The sequence below is a fragment of the Natrix helvetica genome (genome assembly GCF_964273705.1).
Source record: "Natrix helvetica genome assembly, chromosome: W".
In the NCBI taxonomy this organism is placed as follows: domain Eukaryota; kingdom Metazoa; phylum Chordata; class Lepidosauria; order Squamata; family Natricidae; genus Natrix; species Natrix helvetica.
Genome location: NC_138555.1, coordinates 52329170 through 52355818, shown reverse-complemented (window position 1 = coordinate 52355818; position 26649 = coordinate 52329170). Strand labels below are relative to the sequence as shown.

The 26649-nt window shown below is 44.0% G+C and overlaps 1 protein-coding gene across 1 annotated transcript in view; it reads left to right on the top strand.

Moving 5' to 3' along the window:
- Window positions 1-26649, top strand: part of LOC309400288 (KAT8 regulatory NSL complex subunit 1-like) — a 529998-nt gene that overhangs the window by 75611 nt on the left and 427738 nt on the right. The window contains exon 2 of the mRNA XM_081968699.1: window positions 21565-22921. Coding sequence (XP_081824825.1) covers window positions 21648-22921 — 1274 coding nt within the window. The 5' untranslated portion in view covers window positions 21565-21647. The remainder of the gene's footprint in view (window positions 1-21564; window positions 22922-26649) is intronic.

The following is a 26649-nucleotide window of genomic DNA, read 5'->3' as shown; positions in this document are numbered from 1 at the left end:
GTAGGGCAAGGAGTTATTAGGTCATGCTTCATTCGACTTTGAGATGGTGGCACTGACGTGGGTCGTTTCTCAGTTTCTTGGTTTGGTGCTGAAGGTATCATGGGATATTCACATAAGGATGATAGCATCTCCCTCTACTGGAACCTTTATTGGCCCCTGTGGATCTTGGCTTCTGTTTTCCATGATCTCATATTCATGCAATCCCTTGTCCTCTAGGGGAGAAGTGAGAGGCTCAATTATTGGGGAGACCAGATCTATAAGGAGCTCAGCTTTGTCCATTGTGACCAACAAGGATGTCTTTAAATTTTCTAACTTGAATAGTGTGTTGTTGAGACTTCTGGTGGTGACATCATCGTGCTAGGGTTGAGGAATGGTAGCTCCCATAACCTCTGACTCAAACTTCTTTGTTTGGGCTCTTTTTTGAGCGCTGCGGATCCTGAAGGGATCAGCAGATTCAGGGGGAAACTCTGAAGACACTGGGGTGGTAAGGCAAACCCCCCAGTGGGTAGGAGAAACCCACTAAATGGACGAGGATCAATCCTGTCACTTGGACAGGACTGGAGCGATGGCGACCGCATAAGAGGGATGCAAATAGAGAAAGCAGTTGAAATCAAGGCATTTGTTATCATTGACAACCCCTCCCCCCCCCAAAAAAAGGAGGACAACGCGAAATTGGTGGAGAGGGTGAGCTGGAAAGAAAAAGGCTCTGTGGTGAAGACTGTTTTTGCAGTCCAGATTTTTGCCGAAAAGCAGTGAAAGCCGAGATTGTGAGCTGAAAGTGGCAGCGTGAAGAACGGCCACAGTGGGAAACACGAGAGGAGAGTGAGGAGAAAGAACCAAAAGTCAGCATTGACAACGGGAGTGGGATATATTGGCTGGTGAGAAGACCTGGAAAGCATACAAAGGATCATATAACAATGGGGCTGTTTGGTTTTTGGTGTTTTGATTTTTTTTCTTCTCCTTTCTGCTCTTTTTTCTATTCTTTTTTCTTTCCAAAGAATAGCTGAACTTTGAACAGAGTTTCAACCGTGAACAATAAATCCAGGTAACAAAGAGCTCACGTTTTTTGGGGGGAGGGGATATTCTACAAATATGCAGTACTTACTCTCCTTGGGAGTTGGAACTGGATTGGGGACAGTAGAGAGAGAGCTGTTTTGGAACGGTTGGAGAGTTCTTTTAAACCCCCCCTCCCCTCTGTTTTGTCTTTGTCCCCGGGCCTGCTGTGATTACTGACTGTGATTGATGGAATGGACAGTGATACTGAGGAGAGAGTGACATCTAGTGGATTATAAATTTGAGCCTCGAAGGCTGACGCAAGAGGAATCAACTGTGACATAAGCTAGACTAAGGAAATACATAAAGAAACTAATTATTAGAACTGAGTATTTGTATAACTGACATAACTGAATGATATTTATTTGCATAAGATAATAGTATGATGTATAATTCTGTGATATATAATAGTTAAGGATTAAAAATAGAAAAGAATAACAGGATTGTCTAGATATTGAAACGTGATATTAAGAAAGGTTAATTATGGTTAAATATTGAAATATATAATAACTGATATTTGTGATAAAGTAGAAGTAAAGTAGAACCTGTATGCAATTGTGGGCGAGGATAAATAGAGGGATAGAGATGGCGACTAATACTAATTTATTGAAGATAGGGAAAAAAACAGCATCTAACCCTGTTTCAGCAACATCCTCTCCCTCAAACCAAAGATCAATCGAGAGTGCATTGGGGCTGGAGAAAGGTGGAGTGGTGGCAGGAACAACGGAACCAGTACAAACAATGCAGAGTATGCAATTGATGCTCCAGATGATACAAGAGACAATGACGAAAACCCAAGAAGTGATAGCTGCAAATCACGAAGAGACAAGGAGGAACCATGAAGAAATTAAAAATGAAATGGGAGAGTTGAAAGGAAATATCAAAAACATGGATGACAAAATTGAAAAGATACAGAATGCCTTAACAATCAACGAACAGAAAATCCAGAACATCGAAACAAAAATAAAACAAACAGATCAGAAGATGAAAAAAATGGAGTTGAAATATGCACAAGTCAGTAAAGAGTTAGAGATATCAATAATCCGATTTGAAAATGAAAGAGCTTCATTTTTCTAAGATTCCAAAACATAGTTGAAGAAAAAGAGGAAGACCTTAAAGGAAAAATGATTGAAATCTTCGCTGAAATTTTACAGAGAAAGGAACAAGAGTTGAGAGGAGACATAGATGAGGCTTACTGTGTGCACACCAATTATGCCAGAAGACATAGGCTACCGAGAGAAGTGCATGTAAGATTTGCCAAAAAAACAACTAGAGACGAAGTGTACAAAAGAACCAGAAAAGGGACAATAACATTCAAGGGAAAAGAGCTGAGTACTCTTATTTATTTATTTATTTATTTATTTATTTATTTATTTATTTATTTATCCATTTTATATGCCGCACCCTCTCCACCAAGGGACTCGGGGCGGCGTACAATTTACTACAGAACAAATAAATAACAGTATCTTAAACAGATACCACGGATAGTCCGGGAACAACGTAGACAGTACCAATTTTTAACTAACCAGTTAAATAAAAACAGTATAATGTACAGATGGTTGGTACCAGAAGGGATACTGGTCTCTTGGCAAGGAAAAAGATATAAAATAGAGAATATAGAAGAAGCGCACTAATTTTATGAAAAATAATTCACAAGGGAAGAAGAACAAGGAAGTAAAGAGGACCTAGAAAGTAGAAGTCAAGAAGAAGAAACAGTAGAAGACAAGGAAAGAAACAGGAAAGAAGAACAGAAGCAAGAAAGAGAGAGCAGAAAGGGAAGGTGCGAGACGGAAAAGTCAGATACAAACCAGAAGTACTAAAAAAACACCCCATCTAAAGATATAACAATTATCTCGATAAACTTGAATGGATTGAACGCACCAAAAAAAAAGTGCAGATGTTTAACAAACTTAAGAAACTGAAGGCAGACATAACCTGCATACAGGAAGTTCACATTAAAAGGGGACATATTAATTTACTGGAAAACAAAAAACTAGGGAAACTATATACAGCACTAGCAGATTAAAAAAAAAGGGATAGCAACCTATATAAAGGAAAAAATAAATTCCAAAGCAGTCTACTCCGATGAAGAAGGTAGGATTTTAATGATTGAATTAGAGACAACAGAAAAACCAATATTATTAATAGTGATATATGCACGAAATCAGAAACAAGAGGAATTCTATAGGAAATTACACAACAAAATAAATGAATTCGAATATGAAAATATTTGTTTAATTGGGGATTATAATGCAATAGTGGACAAAAAGATGGACTATGAAAGTAAAAGAAATAATAAGACAAAAAAATGTTACCCAAATCCTTTTTTGAGATGGCAAGGGAATATAAACTACATGACATTTGGAGAGAAAGGCACAAAACAAGAAAGCAATATACCTTTTATTCGAACCCCCACCAGTCCTTATCGAGAATTGACATAGCCTGGATATCATCTGGACTATGTAATCAATTAGAGGAAATAGAAATTGAAACAAATGAGTGGGCAGATCATAACCCAATAAAATTAAGATGGAAAGGCCAAAAAAGAAGAGAAAGATGGATGAATAACTCAAATATCGTAAACGAAATAGAATACACTCAAATGCTGGAGAAAGAATTAAAACAATTTTTTAAAATAAATAAAAAAGAAGACACCTCAATTCAAAATCTCTGGGACACCATGAAAGCATACACAAGAGGCCTCACAATCGCCTTCATTGCAAGAAAAATCAGAAAACAAAAAAAGCAGCAAGAACGTATGCAAAAAGAATTTAGGGAAGTCGAAGCTGAATTACAGAAAGACCCAAAGAATAAAATTATAAAAGAAAAAGAGGGATGATAAAACATAACATCAACTTAATAACTCAAAAAGAATTAGCACAGAAAATTAAAGCAGCCAAAAAAAATTACTTTGAAGAAGCCAACAAACCTGGATGATGGCTGGCATACAGATTGAAAAATGAAAGAGAAAAAAGGATGATATACCAATTAAAAGATGACGAGGGAAATATTCAACATAAATCGGAAGAAAAGAAGCAGATTATTCAAAAATACTTCACAAAATTATATGCGCAAGTTAGTATGGAGGAAACGAAGATAAAACAATATTTAAACCCAGAAAAAATAATCCCAATCTCAAAAGAACAAAGGGAGGTGATAAACAGGCCAATAACGATAGCTGAAGTGGAATCAGTCCTGAAAAACCAGAAAAATAATAAAACCCCAGGACCAGACGGAATCCCGGTGGAGTTATACAAATATAATAAAATAAAATAATATAGCTAATCTCAAAAGAAGAAGCCAACCTACAAGAAATCCAAAAATACAGACCAATTTCACTATTGAATTCCGATTATAAAATATTTGCAGCGATTATGGCAGGAAGAATTAAACAAGTTTTAAATGAACGAATACACTCAGACCAAAACGGATTTTTACCCCACAGACACATTAAAAATAATACGAGAGTCATCCTAGACATAATAGAATATTATGAGGCGCATCCAGAAAAGCAATTGGTACTGGTTTTCCTTGACGCACAAAAAGCATTCGACAACGTAATTTGGAAATTTATAACAACACAACTAGATAGGATGAAATTCGGAGAAAAATTTACAAAAATGATAGAAAAACTTTATAACACCCAGACAGCAAAAGTTCTGATGAACAGAGAACTAACAGAGAAGATCGAAATAAAAAAGGGAGTTAGACAGGGATGCCCCCTCTCTCCCTTGCTGTTTATACTAACTCTGGAAATATTATTAAATGAAATTAGGAAGGACCAGGCAATAAAAGGTTTAAGACTTAAAAATGATGAATATAAGACCCAAGCCTATGCCGATGAATTAGTATTTGTTTTAGAGGATCCACTAGAATCCAGTCTGAAATTAATTCAAAAATTAGAAGAATATGGCAAAGTGGCAGAATTAAACATTAATAAAAGCAAAACAAAAATGATAACCAAGAATATGACAAAAAACAAGAAGAGGAATTGGAATTAGTAACTGAAATGCAAATAACTAAGAAAGTGAAATACTTGGGAATTTGGGTGACGGCAAAATGTTCTACAATTAAAGACGACAATTACAATAAACTAGTGACACAAATAAAGAAAGATTTAGAAAGCTGGAAAAATATTCAGCTATCACTAATGGTATGTATAGCTACAGTTAAAATGAATATTTTACCAAGAATTTTATTTTTGCTGCGAGCCGCACCTATTAATCCAAGGAAAACTTTCTTTCAAGAATTAAACAAAATAACCACTAGGTTCATCTGGCAAGGATGAAAAGCGAGGATTAAACAAAAGTCAATGCAAGATAGCAAGGAGAGAGGAGGCTTAGCATTACCAAATTGGGATTTATACGCATTAGCAGTAACAACATGGGAGGATTGGATAGAGTTAAAGAATAAAAGAATCTTGACTTTAGAAGTCAGGTTGGCATACATTCCTATGGGATGATAAAAATAAAACACAAATATTTTCAAAAACATCTAATTAGAAATGTGTCATTGCAAACCTGGCTCAAAATGTAAAAAAAAAACCACTGTGAAAATCCCGAATTGGCTATCCCTGACAGAAAGGACGATGCACCCAAATTTTACAGATATGAATGAAATGTTAAGATACAGAGACTTAATTAACGGACAGGGAAATTTAAAAACAATTGAAGAATTAGCAGAACAAAACATGAAAGTTGACTGGCTAACCTACTTGCAAATCAAAACTAAACACAATAATGATACTAAATTATATGGCATTGAAATGGAACCACACGAATTGGATAAAATAATTCAAAGCTCAGAAAGAAAGATGATAGGGAGAATATATAAATTTCTCCTGAAATATAAAATGGAAGAAATTGTGAAAGAACAGATGATAAAATGGGCACAGAACTTCGGCTACAGTATTGAATTAGATAAATGGGAAAAATGTTTGGGACAAATTTAAAAATGACAGTATCGGTTGCATACAAGGAAAACCAGTATAAAATGTTTTACAGATGGCACCTAGCACCAGTAAGGTTAGCAAACATCTCAGCAAATACCTCCCCAAAATGTTGGAAATGTGAATCTATACATGGAACATATTACCACCTATGGTGGACTTGTGAGGAGGCTAAAAAGTATTGGAAAAGGATTAAAAATTGGATAGAGGCAATAACAGGAGTCAAAATAGATTGGAAACCAGAAGTTTTTCTACTAGGAATAATGACTGTGAAATATAAAAAAGAAATCCAGTATTTGATTTTACATATAATTACGGTGGTGAGGATTGCCTTCGCTCAGAAATGGAAAAATAAATTAATACCAAGCGAAGATGAAATAATAAGAAAGGTTATGGACTGTGCCGAAATGGAAAAATTAACAAAAGAAATCTAAGGAAAAGAAGAAACAGAATATTACCAGATATGGGATAAATGGTATAGGTGGATGGAGGAAAGAAACAAGGATCAATGAAGAAGGTCCATAAAGCCCAAAAATAGAAGTTAAGGAGAATTAACATATATATATATGCACTCAAGAGAGTTTAAATTTACTAGAGGTAATCACCCAATATAGTAGATAGATGAGTAAAATAAGAGAGTTAAAAATGGTGAAATGCAAATGAAATGTACTTGAAGGGGAAATAACATAAGGAGAATTGTATCGATTTGTCATTGCTATTAGAAAGAACAGGAAGTTCCTGTTCGTACTGTATTGTGTAAATGTAGTGTACGTCTTAAGTTTTGTGTGTGTGTATTTTGTATGTTTGTAAAAAAATAATAAAAAAAGAAAAAAAAGTATGTTGTCTTGTTCTTTCCTTGGGAGAGCGCCAAAAGCATTAATAAGGCCAGTTTCTGTGCTGTTAAGTATCTCATCACTGGACAAGGCTGGCTGACTCCCACTGTCTTTCTCTCCCTTTCCCAAGGTTGAAAATGAGGAAGAGACAGCCACCTTGGGAGCTTGCATGTTAACAATTAAGGGTGTAACCATTTCCTCACAGAAGACACTGATGGAAAAGATTTGAAAGGAGGCTAGATGCGCCTTCATCTTAAATGGCATCTGTGGTATGGTGGGCTGTTTGAAAGACAGGAGAATCCACTTCCAATTTAGGGCCTCAAGAAGACACTCCACAGCACAGAAATCAATCTGTCCCCAGTGGCAGTGAAGAAGCTGGCTCAGGGAATTTAGTATAGCACTCTTGGTATTCCAACGTCCGTAATTATGTCTGTTCATATGGATTCCAAGAGCAATCTGTTGTGTTTGTAGTGATTGTTGTGATTGGGGGGTGGGGAGATGCTTTACTGGCTTCCAGTGAAACTTCTATTAATACATACCCCTCTCGTTGCCTTGTCTGGGGAAGGACTGTTTTTCTGAGTGGACTGCCACTTTTTAGCAGGTTCTTTAACTGTTTCCCTGGCTCATTGCCCTTTTTCCTCTTCCTTATCCTGCATATGGGAGTTAACCAAGTGTGCTGTAAGAACTTTAGTGGGGGTGCGTGGAGCCCGATATTGTGCTTGAAGAAAAACAGCTATATCTTTTCTCAATGTCTCTAAATCGTGTTGAATGGCTATTAGTTGTTCAAAAATTGAAACCACATTTGCGCTGTGAGAAGGCATTGCTTTGCCATAAACTCTGTTGTATTTTCCCATGGTAAACTCTCCATACTCTGAATTAGCTGCTTGTTCTTAGCCTTTTTAGCCTTTATCTCAGACTCCATGCAGGATGCAATTGGACTAGTTGTTTGTGAGAACAGCTGGCTTTCAGTTTTCAGTAACACACTCCCACCCCAGATCGAGAAAATCGAGTAGCTGATGTTTTGCCACATCTCTTTGCAGGTCCCGTTCTAATCTCTCAAGATTGTTGGAAATGGAGGGGAAGTTAGTTTTACTTAAGATCTCTTGCCAACAAAGTGCTCCTCAATTCTTGGTTGTTTTGCAGTTTTTACTGGAGGGAGAGATCCCAGGCTGGTGCCATGGCGTTTCTTTCTTTTTCCCATGCCTTTTTAGTCTCCGACAGCAACAAAAACCTTTGTCTGTGTTATGGTCTATGCTGTTATCTCCTCCAAAAAATATTAGTTAAATAAAAAAGGATCCAATGGGAGTACTAAATATTGATAAAATAAAAATAAAACCAGGAGGCGTTTCGCAAACATGCTCCGGCTGCACCAGCTGCAGTTCCGCCTCCCCCCCCCCTTCGGTTAACACATTTCTCACTTAGCAACATACATTTTGGGCTCAATTGTAGTCATAAATTGAGGACTACCTTTTTGTTCCAAACAAGTAGGAGAACCCAACATTTGTTGGAAGTGTGTCTTCCCACGTAAAAATGTGTAGGCATACTCTGTGTGTGCCTTCAAGTCAGTTTTTGACTCCTGCCAACTAGTGTCAGGGGACCAGATATTTGACGGACTGCCTCTTCCCGATTTCATCTGCCTGACCTATCAAATCCAGCAGAGAGAGATTGTTACAGATTCCATCGCCAAGGGAGCTATGTTTGGCAGGCCCTAGGCCAGGGGTGTCAAATTCGATTTCATTGAGGGCCGCATCAGGGTTGTGTTTCACCTTGGGGGCCCGGGGTGGGCATGGCCAGCTCATAACACTAGTGTCGGTGGCACCTGTGCTGGCCCCAGAGAAAACAGGCTCTTGAGCTCCATTTTGTGGCTTCGATGGCTTCCTGCAACTCTCTGCCAGTGAAAACGGAGCTCAGGATGGCTACCCGTGGCCCTCACGAGCTCCCTTTTCACTGGCAGAGGCACTGCGGGACGGTCCTTCTCTGTTTTCAGGGCAGCCCTGTGGGCCGGATCTAAGCACCCCACAGGCTGGATCCGGCCCCTGGCCCTTGAGTTTGACACCCCTACCCTAGGCAATGGTCCTTTTGTGCCCCCTGCTGTAGAATCTTCTCCCTGAGGTGAGGGCTTCATCACCGTTGAGCTTCTGGATGACAGTCAAGACCTGGTTATGCTACCAGGCCTGGGGATCACAGATGGGTGAATTAGTGAACCAATATTTTTAACATCCCTTCATCTATAATTCTTTGGTTTAGTTAGTTTTTTTATAGTTGTTAATGTGTTTATTAACTTTTTAGCTCTGTTGTATGTTGCTCAGAGTTGCTTGTTTGTGAGATGGGTGGCTATGTACATTGGTTTAATAATGATGCCTATCCTAGGTCCTTGGGAAGAACTTGATAAGTGGATAAAAATGCCAAATCCAGTGTAAACATCTGGATGACTATGTGGTGAACCATAATACTCTCTACAGTTTTGTTGGCAAGATTTTTTGGAACTGGTTTGCCATTGCCTACTTCCTAGGGCTGAGACAGAGAGCGACTGGCCCAGAGATCAAGCTGGCTTCATTCCTAAGGCGAGACTAGAACTCACAGTTTCTGGGTTTCTAGCTTTAACCACTCCCAATGCCTTACCACTGCATCAAACTGGTTCTCCTGGTATAGTGTACTGTATGACTTAAAAACAAACCACTTCATTCAGAATATGCTTGTGAATGAATGTTTGTTTAATAATTAAGATGTCCACAATGTGGACAGATATTGAGATCTTAAAACATTTCATCAAGGAATTTGTCAAGAAAGAAAGCTGTTGTTTAACATATTGGGAGGGCACTATTTTGTCATTGCCTGTCATAAAACTGACATTCAGATCATTATGAGCCACAGTGGCACAGTGGTTAGAATGCAGTACTGCAGACTGCTTCTGCTGCCTGCTGGCTGGCTGCCTGCAATTTGGCAGATCAAATCTCACCAGGCTCAAGGTTGACTCAGCCTTCTACCCTTCTGAGATCGGTAAACTGAGGACCCAGATTGTTGAGGGCAATATGCTGACTCTGTAAACTCCTTAGAGAGGGCTGTAAAGCACTGTGAAATGATATATAAGTCTAAGTGCTATTGCTATAGCTAATATGTTCTCAGTTGTCTCTGGCAATATGCATCTTTCTTAGCCTTCTCAGACTATAATGAAGGTTTTGGTTTTTTTGAAATTTTTTTTATTAGTTTTACAAAATTTTAAGGAAAAGGGTGATGGGTATGGTTACAAATTTTGACAGCTACATCATGCAGGAAATGGTGTTCCCCCCAATTCTCATAACTTTTACATAATGATAAACAAGATGTTATTGTTTAACTAGATTTTGACAGCTTATTTTTACATTGTATCTTTCAATGGTTTCAATCATTTATTTTGTATCAAACAAAAAGATTCCTTATATCAGCAATTGCACTATTTTTCTAACTTACTTCTGTGATCTGAGTTTTCTCATTGTTGCCTCCTCCCCCCCGCCTGCCAGCAAAGCCTCGGCAGCTCCCATATCTTGTGTGGTGTCATCCGCTTTATATAGGAGGGCTTTGTTTTTTTCCATGAAGGCCTCCGCCTCCATAGTTGTATTAATTCTAACTCTACTGCCCTCCCAGAATATCAGCATACCTTCTGGCAGAAGCCACGGGAACCAGAATCCTTTATCAAATATTTTTTTTGCTAATAGTGCATATTTTTTTCTTTTATCTCTTACTTTCTTCGGGATTTGTTTCAGGATGGCTATCTCTCTGTCCTTGTATTTTAACGTTTGCCCCCTTTGTGCCCCCAGAATCTCATCTCTTGTAGCCTTTCTAAGAAATTTAATGTGAACCTCTCTTGGAACATTGTGTGTTCTAGCATAAGCTGAATTAACTCTATAAACCAGGTCAATATCCCATCCTAACTGCTGTTTGTCTTTTTTAATATATTCAGCTAGCATTTTTGTCATGATCTCCCTCAACTCTTCATTGTCAGTCTCAATTACGTTTTGAAATCTAAGGAAAAAAGACATCCCTTTCAAATTCCATTTTTATCATGTGGTTCTTAAGTTCTAAATTTCCTCTCTGGACCCCCCTCACCTCCCCCCTCATCTCAGCCGTCCCCTCCTCCAGAACTTCCAGTCTCTGTTTGTTTTGTGCCGTTTGGTTTTGATTCTCTCTGAGCTGTTCATTCATTTCTCTCAATTGGTTTTTCAGTTCATCCTGCCCCTTTAAGATCTTTTGAAGCAGCTGATGGGTTGATTCCTCCTCAGGGGCTTTAGGTTGTAGAAACAATGTTAGTGACTGTTGTCCAATTGGACTGGATGTTGAAGATGTTGGAGCAGAACCAGCAAAGCCTGGTTTCCCAGGTGGTGTTCTCTTCGGAGCCATTATAAAAAAAGAACTCAGAGGTGTCTATGTCCATACAATGAGATGGCGACTGTGGAAGGGCACAACCAAGAGAGGCCACGAAGCAGGCAGTCCAGACAGGAATAGAGACCTTTTCTATAATTCAAATCCAGTCAATTAAATCAGTTATTCCAAGTCCAAGATACTATGTAGCAAGAGATATTTCTGAGAGTCACGGAGGCAAAAGTACAATGCCAGCAATTTTCCTAGGTGGAGTCAAATTTCAAAGAGCATAAAGACAACGGAAGTTTGCCATCTTGCTTAGCCAACACCGGGGACCAGAAAGCAACAAGCCAAAAGTTTTCAAAGTTTTTAAAGAAGTCAGATCATTCACTTTTCTTTCACAATTGCAATAAAACATTCATTTGCTTGCTTATAACGAGTGATTCCTTTTAAAACTCTCTCTCTCTCCTCCGAGAGAGGAGATAAGTCCAAAGCCGCTTTTCCGAGGGGGGGGGAAATCCCCCTTCCTCCAATCACACTTCCCAGGAAGGGATTGAAAGTCTTTTAGAAAGCTGACAATCTTTCATTTAAATATCAAAGGGAGAATCAGGGTGGGTTCCCATCTCACTGCACTGCAGCTGTAGCCTTCAAATTGTCAAGATCATCCAGCTGCCTCGACACGAAAGCGCGCGGGAGCGTGAAAGCTCGGTCACGCACCCCCATTCGCTTCTCGGCTCCTGGGGCAATGCCAGGAGCCCCCCCGCGGCCGCCGCAGATCCAGGGGACCCCCAGTGAGCAGCCCATAAGGCAGGGCGCCCCTTTAAGGCACCCTGTGCCCCCCCCAGCCGAGGGGAGCCCACCAAGAGAGCGCAGGGCGGACGAAACACGTCCGTCGCTCTCAACAACCGGAAGAAGAATCTATAATGAAGGTTTTAAGAGGCAGTGTGTCTCAAGTGGTTGCTCAGTTTTGATTTAAGTTGGGAAAAATTCAGTACTACTGAGTTCATAATTTTCAAATATGTTTACAAATGTTAAGTCACATAATTAGAAAATAATTTTCTTAGTTTTTGAGAAAAGTGATACTTTGTATTTAAGGTCAAGTTAAATGCAGGTGGAAATTCCTTTTTGTAAATCCTAAGAATTAAGATTCTTGACCTTTAGCAGTGGAAAAGGGAAGGCCTCTTCATAAACACACACAAAAAAAGAATTCCCTCTGGTTTCTTTTTCTAAAGAAAGGATTGTTCTTTATGCTAGGGATTTGATTCATGATCATGGCAACTGAGGGAATTTAGGTGAGTTCAGTTTTGATTCACTTGTGGAAAATTACCTTTCTGAACTGGTTTTGTGTTCAGATTGGCTTCCTGCCACCCCAAAACTGGGTTTTGCATCTTGCCTGTTTCAGTGGGCTGCCTGTGGAACATAGAGTATATGATACATATTAGATTTCCTGGGCTCTTCCAGCATAACATTTATTGTCAGTTCTGGGACTTGAAGCACACTTGAAGATAACATGATTGGAGAATGCTGAGTTGAACAATATTTAATAAAGAAATATATTTAATTTGTTAGAATTGATATTCTTCCAATACTCAGGGAATAGCTGAAGGTGATACGTCAGAGTTCCCCAACCTTTTTGGCATTGCAAATTGGCAGGGGGGGAGGGGAAGAAGGGATTGTTCTGCGTGGTGGTGGGCAATAGCGCATACAGCTCCATTTACGCGAACAGTGGACATGTACGCCCGCCACTCACGCAAGTAGGGATGGATGTGCACTCACCCACCACTTCCGCGGCTTGATTCCGAAAGGCCTAAGGCCCGGTAGCGGGCCATGGCCCAGGGGTTGGGGACCCCTGATATACGTTACACTCCCACCAGTTTTTCCTCACAGTAACCACCCTGTGATTAAGATAGGGCTTAGAGATAGTGATCTCTCCAAGTCATTGGGCAGGTTTTCATGACTTCAACCCTGGTTCTCTGCCCCTTGTCCAACATCTGAACCATTTTCCTGTGAGCTGCTTGGAGAGTCCAAGCATGGGTTAAATTCTGTCCTTCTGCCCAATGGACTGGATTGAAATTTCTGACCACGCCTCCTGGTCTCCTGCAATATTCAGTTTTTTCTATTCAGTCCAGCCCATTCGGACACACTTTTAAAAGTCTCCCCAAGTTTTTTTCCCCCCTTTTCTAGCTTAGCTGTAGTTTTGAATTGGAGATTTCTTATCTGGAGTGTAGTTGTAGCTTGCCTTTTTCCTTTTCAGGCTTCATTGGAGCTCCAGAGAGACAGAGGTTTGGCTCTCCAGACGTCCTGGGCTTGGCTCGGGTGTTGGGAGCTGCTAGCCAGCTGGTTCTCTACCACCGGGGTTTGTCCATTCGGCGACCCGTGTGGCGAGACACCCATGAGCCTCCTTTGCGAAGCCGGGCAATGTGGCTACTTCTCTGGGCGTGACCATCTTATGTCGGCCATTTTGTGTTGGCCATTTTGGACCACCCATTTTCCCGCCTTCCGCTGCTTGCCGTGCTTTTCAGCGGCAACTTGGAGGTGAGCGGAGCTAGCGGACGGAGCGCTCTTCCACTGCAGCAGTTTTAGGAGGCAGCCTTTGGAGGTCTTGGCTGCAGTCACTCTTGACATCGCCCCTTCTGCTGCCTGACTACTTCCAGAAACAACTCCCACCTTTCATGTCCTTTTTTGGCACGCACTTGCCCTGTCTCTCGGCCATCTTGGCAGTATTCTCTCCACCTCTGCAGCCCTTTGTGCCCTTTGGCTGTCGGGATTCGGGCAGCTTCCTCACTGTGGCTGATGAGATCTCCGAGGCTCCTTTACCGGCAGGCCAGTCTTCCAAACAGGCGGGGCCCTATCTCAGAAGGGCAGTCAGGGCTGCCAGGGAGGCCATTAGGGGAGCCAGGGCCAGCAGGCCTTATTCCAGAAAGGCCACCAAGGCGCAGGAAAAGGATGCCATCAGACACCAAAAGGCCCTGGAGAAGGAGTTTGCAAAGGCCCAGAGGCAGATAGTGGCTCAGGTTCACCAGGCAGACCAAGCAGTGAGCCCTATTAGACAGGATCTAGTTGGGCCTCCCCCATCCACCTCTGAGACTGAGGGGTTTTCCCTGGATGTTTCACTCTCTGGGGGGTCCAGATATCCTTCCCCCTCCCGGGGGTGGGGGTGCAGACCTATTCGAGTGTGAGGTGGTTTCTGAGAGGGAGTGCTCTCCCTCTCCTGTTCCCCTGGCTAGGGATTCAACACTCAGGGACACTGTGGCGGGGACCCGCCCAGTGGAGGACCAGGGTCCTGCTCTTTCAGTGGAGATGCATGATGTAATTGTGAAAGCAATCTCCCAGGGGATAGCCGAGGGTCTACAGAGATGTGAGGTGCAACCACAGGCTTCCCAGGCGGTGCAGCAGGCCCCCCAGGTTTTTCAGGCTCCACAGAACTCTCAGGCTCCCAAGCAGTGCTCCCGTTCCCACAGACCTTCTTCGTAACCTCCATCGGTGGCCAGTGCTGAGTCAGTGTGGGACGATGAGGACGTTGGGGATCAAGAATTGTTGGAGGACGAGAACATCATCCCTTACAAGCCTGACTTTGCTGGGTTATTTAAACCCACCTCATTCAAGTCTATACTTTTCAAGGCCAAGGTGTCCACCCACATGGAAGTGGAGGTTCCCCCAGACCAGGCTGCTACGGACCCTGAGGATCCTAACAAAGGGTTTTTTGATGAGAAGGTTCCAGCACAGGAGATTGTTTCTTCGCCCAAACTCTTTAAGGACGTGGTCCAATGCCAGTGGGTGTAGCCAGGAACCCTGGTTACCCCTGGGGGTAATGACAAACATCTTTACTCAGTTGATCCCACCATGGAGGAGATTCTTAAGCTCCCCTCTGTTGATCCTCTGGTGGCGGCCCTTACTTCATCCTTGGTGCTCCCACCAGACTTACTGGAGGGCCTTAAGGCAGAGGACAAGAGAGCTGAACTGTCTTGCCATAAGACCCATCAAGCCACAGCATGGGCCATTAAGGCAGCTACCTCCGCCTCATTCTTTAATAGGGCCACGATAGCCTGGCTCTTCCAGTTACTCACTAGATTACCTTCAGGGGACTCCAGGCTGTGCCACGACGTAAATAAAATTGTGGCCACAGTGGAATACTCAGCAGATGCCACCCTCAATGCGGCGAAGTTCGCTTCGCGTGCCATGGCATCCAACATCACTTTTCATCGGCTCCTATGGCTCCACCATTGGAATGTGGACATGAGATCAAAATGGAAGCTCGCTTCCGCCCCCTTCAAAGGGGGCAAACTATTTGGGGAAGCTCTGGACTCAGTGTTGATTGAGAACAAGGACAAACAGAAGGTGATGCCTTCTGTTTCTCAAAAGCCAGACCGTAGGTCCTCTTCCTATTTTTGCAGACAGACTCCCCGGCAGTCCAAACCTCAGCCTAGCACATCCTCCTTTCAGCTTTCTTACGCTCAGGGGATGGATTGCAACCAGGATAGGCAGCCATTTCAGGACAGGGCCCATCACCAGTCCTTTTCCCATCGGCCCTTTTGAGGAGGGTCTGGAAACAGGCCTTTCTGTTAAAACAAGTGACCACCATCCCAACCCTCCCATGAGGGGGGGGGGGGGTGCAACACTTTGTCGCCCAATGGGAGGAGATCACCTCGGATGCATGGGTGCTCCAAACAATTCCGTTGGGCCTCACCTTGGAATTTCTCTCCCCCCGCCCCCCCGCGCCACTTTATTCACTGCCCGACTCCAAAGTGTTCCATCAAGAGGGGCCTCATGGAGGCCAAGATCCATCACCTCAGGGAGATCAGGGCCATCGAACCAGTTCCCCCAGGCAGGAGCGCAGAGGATTCTATTCCATTCTTTTTCTGGTGCCCAAAAGCTTGGGGTGGGTGGGTGGCGAGCGATACTAGATTTTAAAAAGTTAAACGAAGATCTGGCCTACAATAAATTCAAAATGCAGTCCCTCCAATCCATCCGAGAGGGGGACTTCCTAATATCGATTGACCTGAAGGAGGTGTATCTTCATGTTCCCATCAGACCCGCACACAGACGCTACCTGAGATTCTTCGCTGGGTCCCACTTTCAGTACAGGGCCCTTCTGTTCGGCCTGTCATCGGCCCCAAGGACTTTTACAAAGATCCTATCAGCAGTCGCCGCACATCTGAGGGCGTGCCCAATCCGTCTACAGTGCTACCTCGACGACATATTGATCCAGTCGTCACCAGCTCAATCGGCACACAACGCATCACCATGCAGACACTGCAGAGTCACGGGTTTGCCATCAACCTCAAGAAGAGCCAACTGGCTCCAGTCACCAGGCTCTTACACCTGGGGGCCGTGATAGACACTTCATTTTGCCAAGTCTTCCTGTCGCCAGACTGCATTGCAAGCCTCCGAGATCTGGTCCAGCAGGTCTGTCTCTCCCCCAGCGCTTGCATCGTCACACTGTCGCAGTTGCTGTGGAAAATGATTTTGTGTCTCTCAATAGTACCTTGGGCAAGACTCCACACGAGAGACCTGCAGTGGTTTCTACTCCCAATGCAGAGGGCCAAGACCAGCAATTCGCCAGTCAGGGTACGTCTTCCTCCTAGGGTCCTTTGATCCCTTCAGTGGTGGCAGTCCCCGGCTCTGGTGAAAGGGACCTGCTTCCAGGAGCCCTCCAGGCTGACCATCACAACAGACACCAGCCTGTTTGGCTGGGGAGCTCACCTTCACAACCAAGTGGCTCAGGGACAGTGGTCAGCTCACGACCTCTCACACAACATCAATTGGTTGGAGTTGAGGGCGGTCAGGCTTGCGCTTTGGAAGTTCCAACAGGACTTCCAGGGTCACCATGTGCTTGTACTTACCGACAACATAGCAACAAAAGCATACATAAACCGCCAAGGGGGCACCAGATCAAGATCCCTCATGGCAGCTTCCGGTTCCGGCGGCTGACGGCGATGGGCAAGTCGTTTGCTCGCTCCGGCTCCCCGGTGGGCTTCCCCACTCCTTGGGGGGCACAGGACGCCCCGGAGAGGCGTCCTGCCGGAGGAGCGGCTTCACGGGGGATCCCTGCATCGGCGGCGGCTGATGGGGGGCCCCCCGCTTTGCTCTAGGCATCGGGGAGCAGTATCGGAGGGCGCGTAAAGCGTCTTCGCAACAGGCTGATCGGAGAATGAAAAAACAGAAGGAAGCAGCGGCGGTGTGGTGAGGCGCTACCCCCCTTCATTCCCTTTCTTGATTTGAAGAACTTTTCAGCATTTTAAAACTTTTGCTTTCGGATAACTTTGGAGGCGCGGCTGGAGGGAGGGGGATTTCCCCCCCCCTCGGACAAGTGGCTTGGAACAATTCTGCTCTCAGCCCCAGGGGAAGGAGGAGGGGGGAGAGCCAACCAATGATGCCACACCCTTGCTAAAGTGACTTTTCATTGAACCTAGCTCCATTATTTAATGATGATCTGAGGACTTTGGGAACTTTGAAAACTTTGTTATGCCTCTGAGCCCGAAGCTGGCAGGGCAAGATGGCACACTTCCATTGTCTTTATGAACTGTGAAACCTGACTCCACCTTTAAAATCCAGGCTTCCGGTCTTTGTCTCCGTGCTACCCAGAAGAATCTCTTGTGGATTGTTATTCTTTGAACTCTCTGGGGGGGAAAATTTTACTCTATTGCCAGACTGACTAGAGAAATTCTCTCCTGCTTGGATCTTCTGCCTCCTGGACTCATCTGGCTGCTCTGCCTCTCCAGCTGTCCATTCTCCACACTGACTGAACTCTTTATTCTATAAACTATGTCTCCTAAAAGACCACCCCCTGGAAAACCTGGCTTTGCCACCTCTGCCCCGACATCAGCAACATCCAGTCCTGCTACACAATCAAAGATTACAGACCTGATGCAACCTAAAAGTACAGAGATGGATTTGCAACAAATGCTTCAGCAACTCATACAGGGCCAAGAGGAAATTAAGAAACAATTAAAGGAAATGAAAGAAGAAATTAAAGAGAACCAAGTCCAAATCTATAAGAACTCACAGAGACTGGACCTTGTGGAGGGTGGGGTGGCGGAGGCGAGGGGGGGGGGTAGAAGCTTTGCAGAAGGGTAACAAAGAACTTGATACCCAACAAATGAAAACAGAATTTGAGAGAATGTCCTTTTATCTTAGATTTCAAAATGTGATAGAAACAGATGAGGAAAACATAAGGGACATCATGATAAACATTTTGGCTGAATATATACACAAAGAAAAACAACAGATGGAATGGGAGATAGATCTGGTTTATAGAGTGAACTCAGCCTATGCCAGAACACACAATGTACCCAGGGAGGTACATATTAAATTTCTTAGAAAAAGCACAAGAGACGAAATTCTGGGTGTACAAAGGGGGCAGGCACTGACATACCACGATAGGGAAATAACCATCTTGAAGCAGATCCCCAAGAAAATTAGGGAAAAAAGGAAAAATTATTCGCAATTGGCGAATAAATTATACCAGAAGGGGGTGTGGTTTAGATGGTTGATGCCTGAAGGTATGTTGATATTCTGGGAGGAGACAAGAATTAGAATTAACACACCCATAGAGGCACAGGCCTTTATGGAAAAAAACAAAATACACCTAGAAAAAACAGAAGATCCTACAACGGATATGCAGGACACGGGAGGGGCCGGAGCTCTGCCAGCGGGGGGAGAAGGGGCAATACCAAGAAAGCTCAGATCACAAAAATGAATAAGAAAATCTCATTGATATAAACTGACCAAAAGTAGTAATGGAATTAACATGTGGATTATATATTACAATGTATAAACTGATCGAAAGTATCAATAGAATTAATATGCTGATTGTATATGACTATGCATTAATGTTTTATATTCAGATGTATGCTATGAGTTTGGAGGGAGGGGGCGCCTACCACACTTTGCAACTGCCAAAATTTGTATACCTTTCCATTACCTTTTCCCTTATAAATGTTAAAAAAACCAATAAAACTTTTTTATATATATAAAAAAAAAGATCCCTCATGGCAGAGGCGGAGGCGATCGGATGATGGGCGGAACGGCACCTGCAGTCTATACAAGCGGAGCACATCTCCGGGATGAACAACGTCCAGGTGGATTGGCTGAGCTGGACCACCCTGGATCATTCAGAGTGGCGTCTACACCCACGACTTTTCCAACAACTATCGCAGAGGTTCGGTCGTCCCCTGGCCGACCTATTTGCCACTCTGGAGAATGCGCAGCTCCCTCATTTCTTCACCAGATTCCAGTGGCCCCGGGCAGAAGGGCTCCACGTTCTCCACTGCCCCTGGCCCCCGGGTCTGCTTTATGCGTTCCCCCCATTGACGCTCCTTCCCAGGGTGATCAGGAAGATACTGGAGGAATGGGCGGAGGTCCTTGTGGTAGCACCGTATTGGCCCAGACAGACATGGTTCGCCGATCTGACCTGCCTCTCCATCGCATGTCCCTGGAGGATCCCTCAGAAGTCAGTCTCTCTCAGCCAGGCGGCGGTTACCCATCCGGAGCCCCAGTGGCTCAAGTTAACCGTCTGGCACTTGAGAGGGACCTCCTGAGGAGGGCCAAGTACTCCAACAAGGTCATCAATACCATTGAAGCCTCCAGACGGCCCTCTACGACAAGGATCTATGACACCACCTGGGTCACCTTTGCTCGCTGGTGCGTGGAACATCACATTCAACCTACCACCGCTTCACTCCCTCAAACCTTGGAGTTCCTCCACAAGGGCCTTGATAAAGTTCTGGCCCCTAATACATTACGGCGCCAAGTAGCGGCTTTATCCACCGTGCTCTCACCCGGCACCAGTCAGCCGCTCAGCAGGCACCCGGAGGTGCGTAGTTTCCTGCGTGGGGTCTCAAATCTTAGTCCTCAGGTTGTTCATTGATATCCCTCCTGGGATCTCTCCATTGTACTCAGGGCACTTACCAATTCTCGCTTTGAACCGATCTGCCTTTCTTCCTTACGGCATCTGACTCTTAAAACGGCCTTTCTTGTAGCAATTACATCAGCCTCAGGATCTCAGAGATTGTGGCCCTGTCGGCCTGGGACGATTTGTGCACCATACACTCAGACATGGTCATTCTCCGTCTCGATCCATCTTTCTTACCGAAGGTCAATTCGTATTTTCACCGAGCTCAGGAAGTTTTTCTTCCGGACTTTTGTCCAAACCCGAGTCATCTCAGGGAGCGTTGTTGGCACTCCCTCGACATTCATAGAGCAATTAAGAGGTACATCAAATGCACAGCCTCCTTTTGTCATTCTGAGGCCCTGTTTGTTGCATTTCAACCGGCATCCATGGGCCGCAAGGTCACCTCGTCTAACTTTGGGAGATGGATCGAGGCGTGCATCTCCCTCACCTACGAACAGCAGGGCAGACCTACTCCTTCTCGTGTGACAGCGCACTCTACACGTAGTACGGCCACAACGGCGGCCTGGGCCACCCAAGCGTCAGTTGAGATCTGCAGGGCGGTGACTTGGGTGTCCCCATCATTATTTGTCAGACACTACAAATTGGACAAATTTGCATCCGCAGATGCTGCCTTTGGCAGAAGAGTGTTGCAGACAGTTGTTTTGGGACCACAATAGGGTTGAGTCATTTGTTTTTTTCCTGCCCTTGGACATATTTTGCTTGGCTATGTCCCATGCTTGGACTCTCCAAGCAGCGCACAGGAAAATGACCATTGGCTTACCTGAAGGGTCATTTTCTGTGCGCTGCGGGATAGTCCAACCCTGCCCTGGGGTACCTTTTTTTCCATCGGAACTGTTTTCTTCTCTGGATTATCGAAAGAGATGGAATTGTTGAGATAAAGTTGCCTTCCACGGGACCATGCCATCATTGAAAAAACTGAATATTGCAGGAGACCAGGAGGCATGGTCAGAAATTTCAATCCAGTCCATTGGGCAGAAGGACAGAATTTAAGCCATGTTTGGACTCTCCCACAGCGCACAGAAAACGACCCTTCAGGTAAGCCAATGGTCATTATACCATAGTGGCTCTCATGCACAGCTTTGCTTTTTATTCAGTTTTTCCTATTATAGATTCTTCAGTTGTTTGGCCATCCACAGCTTTCCCTTAGCCTTTCAGATTTGTTAACTAAGTGAAAGGCCACTTGAAGGGCACCATGTTGGAGAAAACGTTCTTATTGTACTTAACCCTTGATTAGTGATTTCACCTTTGTTCCTGCTTCATACGCCCTTTTTGGGCATTTCGGAAGATGCTTGCATTTCTGTTCATGTTGAGCTTTGGTATTATACTAACCAATTTGAATAGGAAATCTGTCATTGTTAATTGTCTCTGATGAATAGGTGTATACATGCTCTCTATCTGACAAAAATGTACATAGCAAATGACTTGTTTCTGTTTTGACAATTCTACACGTCTAAATTTTATCTGCTTGGTTTTTTTAGGCTGCCCTTTGGCAAGGCAGAAAATCCCAGCAGAGCTGGTCTCTGCAACGGGAAAGTCTGGACTTTCCAACACTCTGTGCTGAATGGCTACTATGGCGCCCGCTCTCACTGATGCAGCTACTGAAGCTCACCACATCCCGTTCAAAGTAGCTGCCCCATCCTCCTCCCTGTCTCCTGGTAGTATGGACAAAAATGGCAATGCCAACAACTTCCTTGTTGCTGCTAATGGCACCAAAAGAAAGGCTGAGGATTCCAGTCTAGATTTGCAAAATAATTCTACAAAAGAAGACCTGGGAAAGCTGCAGCCCTTGGTAGCATCTTATCTCTGTTCAGATGTAACATCTCCTCCAAAGGAATCCTTGAAACTGCAAGGAGTCTTCAACAAGCAGATAGTCCTTAAATCTCATTCTCATCCTTTCTTAAAAACTAGTGACCTGTTAGGAAGGTCCCCAGTGTTGGAGATTTCCTTGGAAAACCTAAAAACCATGAGTATGAGTAATCAGACACTTTTGCCACAAATACCCGTCAATGGCTTGGCTAAAAAATTAGCCAAGACTAACAGCTCTGATCATGAAAGCTCTGTTTCACTTAATGGTGGGAAGAGCACACCATCCTCTTTGACCCTCCAGGATGTTGATTCAATTAGACCTGGGGGTTCTGATTTAGAGGACCTGAAGTCTGGTTTGAGCAGTTGCACTCTACCACATAAAAGCCCAGATGCAGAGCATGCTTCCCCATTTACCAAAAATGGCATGGCAAATAAACATGACCACAGTTCCTCAGAGCAGCAGTGTGGACTTGAAGAGGGTGGGGAGAACAGCTTGCTTTTGTTATCTGGAATGCCTGCTTGTTCTGGGCTTGGAAGAAGTAAGCCAGAGGAACACAAGATCTCTCTGCCAAACAGTTCCTTTAGCACTCTAGATTCAGATATGAGGACAAATTTGGTATTGCGGAGGCAGGTTGGCATTGAGAATTGTGCTCACAGGCTGCGAAAGCGGCTACAGGTGGTACAGGTCAAGCAGGTGGAGCGGCACATTCAGCAACAGCTTGGTGGATTTTTAGAGAAAACTCTAAGTAAGCCTGCTTTGGATTCCTTGAAACACCGGAGTCAGCTAACTCTGAGAACTCTGAGAAAAGCTGCAAATAAGACAAATGCCACAGAAGAACTGAGCAACTTCATAAAAAGTGACTCTATCTCAGAAAAGTTAAAGAGGTTTACTGCCAGTGGGATGGCTAACCTGCGATGTTGTGAGGAAGCATTTGATTCTGATGTCACAGACAGCAGCTCTGGTGGAGAGTCTGATATTGAAGAAGAGGAACTGACCAAAGCAGACACTGAACAGCACCATGTACCTTTGTGAGTAACATCAAGTGTTATTTTCTGTACAGCTTTTAATACTCTGCTTTTCAAACAAGTTTTGTCTCACATCACTGTTCTTTTAAAGTACAGTTAAAACAAGGAGCAAGCAAACTGCAGTAACAAATTCGTTTTAGAAGTGGAAAGTTATGTTAGGTGTGTAATTTACCTAAAATAGGTTTCCTGCAATAGGAAGGTTATTTATTGGTGATAGATAGTAACTTACATAAATTATGCTTGGTTGAAGAAAATAACCGCTTTAACTATTATTGTGGCTGAGAATGGCCAAGCATCCTCATTGCTTTTTAACTAAAAGAATCCAACCCATAGTTTTATTCTATGATGGGACCATGGGTAATAGCTAAGAGTTTACCAACAAATAAATGATTCAGGACAAGGCAGAAGCTGTTGCACTGAAGTTGTTCACACTTCTTTTAGCTGCCCATAGTTTGTCCCAAGAGGGCCCCGTTGACACATGTCCTTTATCCATGGTCTGTGTATGGTTTATTAAACCATACATTCTGTTTTTTCAAAATAATCTCTGATTTGCCAACCACTGGAATCACAACATGCTAAATCAAATCATGATTACATTATGACTTTGTGAAGTAGATGTGTTCGGGGATTGACTTCAGCATCTAAAATTACCTTATTTATTTCACTAGATGTTCTGAAATGTAAGAGAACTTGACCATGGCCTGATTGCATATTAGTTACCTTCCTTCCTCACTCAACCTGACATCCTCCAAATTCAGTGGGACTTCAACTGACAGAATTTTAGGGTATGCTATTTGAGAACTTCATGGAATTCCAATCATATTATGAGAGGACAAAGTTGAAGAAGGGTGATCTACAGCTTTAATGACTATAAAGTCTGTGAAAACCCAGAATACACTCTTCTGATTAGAAATTGGGTGCATTTTAGGCAATAAAGATGAAATATTACATATTGTAAGTGTGAAATTGCTCCTTTTGGGGTTACAGTAGCAGTAGCATTTTAAACATGAATTTATAGACACAACCAAGCCTAATCTAGCAATTACTGTTTTGTGACAGTTGACCAAGTGCTTAATTTTATTTTGTTGAAATGAACAGAAACTATTTGTGTGAAAATAGAGACAAGTCTTTACAGTGCTTTGAAACAAGTGTACTGGCCACTATTACAGTGAGGGGTCCTTGGTGCTCCTGAGCTTGGTTGTTTTCTTGCAAATGTTTCATTACCCAAACAAGGTAGCATCATCAGTGCTAGTAAGGAGTGGGTTTTGCTCACAGTTTACATTGTAGTGGTTTGCTGGTGGCCAAGATAACAGAATAACAGTTGGAAGGGACCTTGAAGCTCTTCTAGTCCTCCAACCCCCTGCTTGAGCAGGAGACCCTAAACCATTCCAGACAAGTGGTTGTCCAGTCTCTTCTTAAAAGCCTCCATTGATGAAGCATCCACAACATCTGAATGCAAGCTGTTTCACTGGGTAATTGTTTCTCCTTGCTTCTATGTTGTTTTGCTGCTTGATTAGTTTCCATTCATTGTTTCTTGTCTTGCCTTCTGGTTGCTTTGGAAAATAAGTTGAGGCAGCCTCTCAAATATTGGAACACTGCTATCATGTCACCCAAGTCCTTATTTTCACTAGACTAGACATACCCTATTCCTGTAATGGTTCTTCATATGTTTTAGCCTCCTGGCACCTAATCATTCTTGTTGCTCTTTTCTGCACTCTTTCCAGAGACTCAAAATATTTTTTTAATAATATGGTGACCAAAACTGAATGCAGTATTCCACATGTGGTCTTACTAAGGCTTGATAAAGCGGTACTAACACTTGACATGATCTTGAGTCTATCCCTCTGTTAATGCAACCTAGGATTGCGTTGGCATTTTTGGCTGCTGCAACACACTGCTGACTCATACTTAAGTGAAATGTTCACTATTACTCCAAGGTCCCTCTCACAGTTCACCTAATCTGTAGCTGTACATTTGGTTTTTCTTGTCTAAGTAAAAACCTTACATTTTTCCTGTAGCTTCTGCAAGAGGGGCTACAGCTGGGTTTAGTCACAGCCTGATTGGTCCAGAGACTGAGGAGTTTTTCTTAAGTAACTTCCTTTTCCTCCTGGCTCCCAGTTTCCTCGGTCTTTGGTCCAAGCATTAGCTGTGGCTCCAGCGAGGTATCGTTTTATATAATCAATCTAATACAACGAATTTGACTTTTGACTAATTGGCAAAATTTAAAACAACTTAAAAAAAGAGAGCAATTGAGTGCGGCCAGGGGAATTGATAAGCCCCTTCAGGGCATCGGGGGCTTCGGCCCCGCCCTGAGCCAACAAGAGCTGCACTGATTCCTGGGGGCGCAGGAGTGGAAAGCTCTTGGTAGCCCCAAAGATCGTGTTTCTATTGCCGCAAGCCTCCTCTTCGCGTCAAACGACCGCTGGAGCCTCGCCGAGGCTTTAAAAACCCGCTGCAGCCATTTTGAACGCCGGAAAGCCGTTTGTCCTTGCAAACAGCGTGCGGAGCGCAGTTTCTTTAAAACGCAGCGCGGTGGCAACAGAGAGAGGCAAGCAAAGATTTGAAGTGTTGGGGCGAGGCTCGTTGCGAGGCTTACACCTCAGAGCCATTCATAACAGTAACTGCCACCGTCTTCTCCTTCTTCACTCCACAAGGCGCGGCAGCCATTTTGGAGCGACCTCGTGGGCGGAGGCCATTTTCTCAGACTGCGGCCCGCACTCAGAGCTAAAGAAGGCCTCATCCATCACAGATATCAACAACAGTGGACATGTGAGTGAGGCATGGCCTCTACAGTTTCAGATTCCAGCCAGACCCCGGGAGAAGTGGTGGAGGAAGCCCAGGGCAGGCTTCGGCCTAGACCAGCGGCCTCCAAGCCTGCAGCTGAAAACTGCCCTTCCAGAGCGGCTACTAGGGATGAGACCAGGAGGCAAAAAGCCCTAGAAAAGCAGGTGGCTAGGGCAGAGAGGCTGGCTCAAGCAACCAGACCTGAATCCCCTTGCAGATCCAGATCTCCTATAGGGCCCAGCTCCCACCACTTGGGTACCCCTCTCAGGGGCTTCAGTCCTTCCTCTCCAGCCATCTCCCCAGCAAGGCCCCCTAGAAGGGTGACTTCTCCTTCTCCCCCTATTTCTCCCAGATCATTCAGGGTGTGTGTGGAGGATCCAGGAGAGGGGGGTTCCCGGGATTACTTACCAGCAGCCCAGCTAGCCCCCAGAGGGCCCTCCTCCCGAGGGCCTTCAGAGGAAGATCTGGAAGATTTGGATTTGTTACCAGATAGTATTAGGAGACTCATTTCTGCTGCCATTTCCAGAGGCATTTCCTCGGGCCTAGCCCAACGGGAACATCAAGCTCAGAGACCATCCAGGCCTCCTATGACCTCCAGACATAGATCCCCATCATCCTCTAGGGATAGGGATCCTAGACCCCCTTCCCCCACTATAGTCAGCAAAGGCTCTGTTCTGGGGGAGGTGACTCATCCGGAGTTGGGGTTCTCAGAGGATGAGGACCTGGTCATTCCTGAATCACCCGCCTTCCCAGGTCTCTTTCCTCCTCCGGCCTTCAAGCCTCTGCTACACAAGGCCAAAAAGACTACACAAATTGGCACGGGGGCTCCCCCATTCTCGCAACACAGGGATCCAAATTTGGCCATGTTCATAAATCCCAACACGGATAAGGAGGAGGTTCCAGCTCCTACCTTGTTTTTGGAAGTGGTCAGAAACCAATGGTCCCGG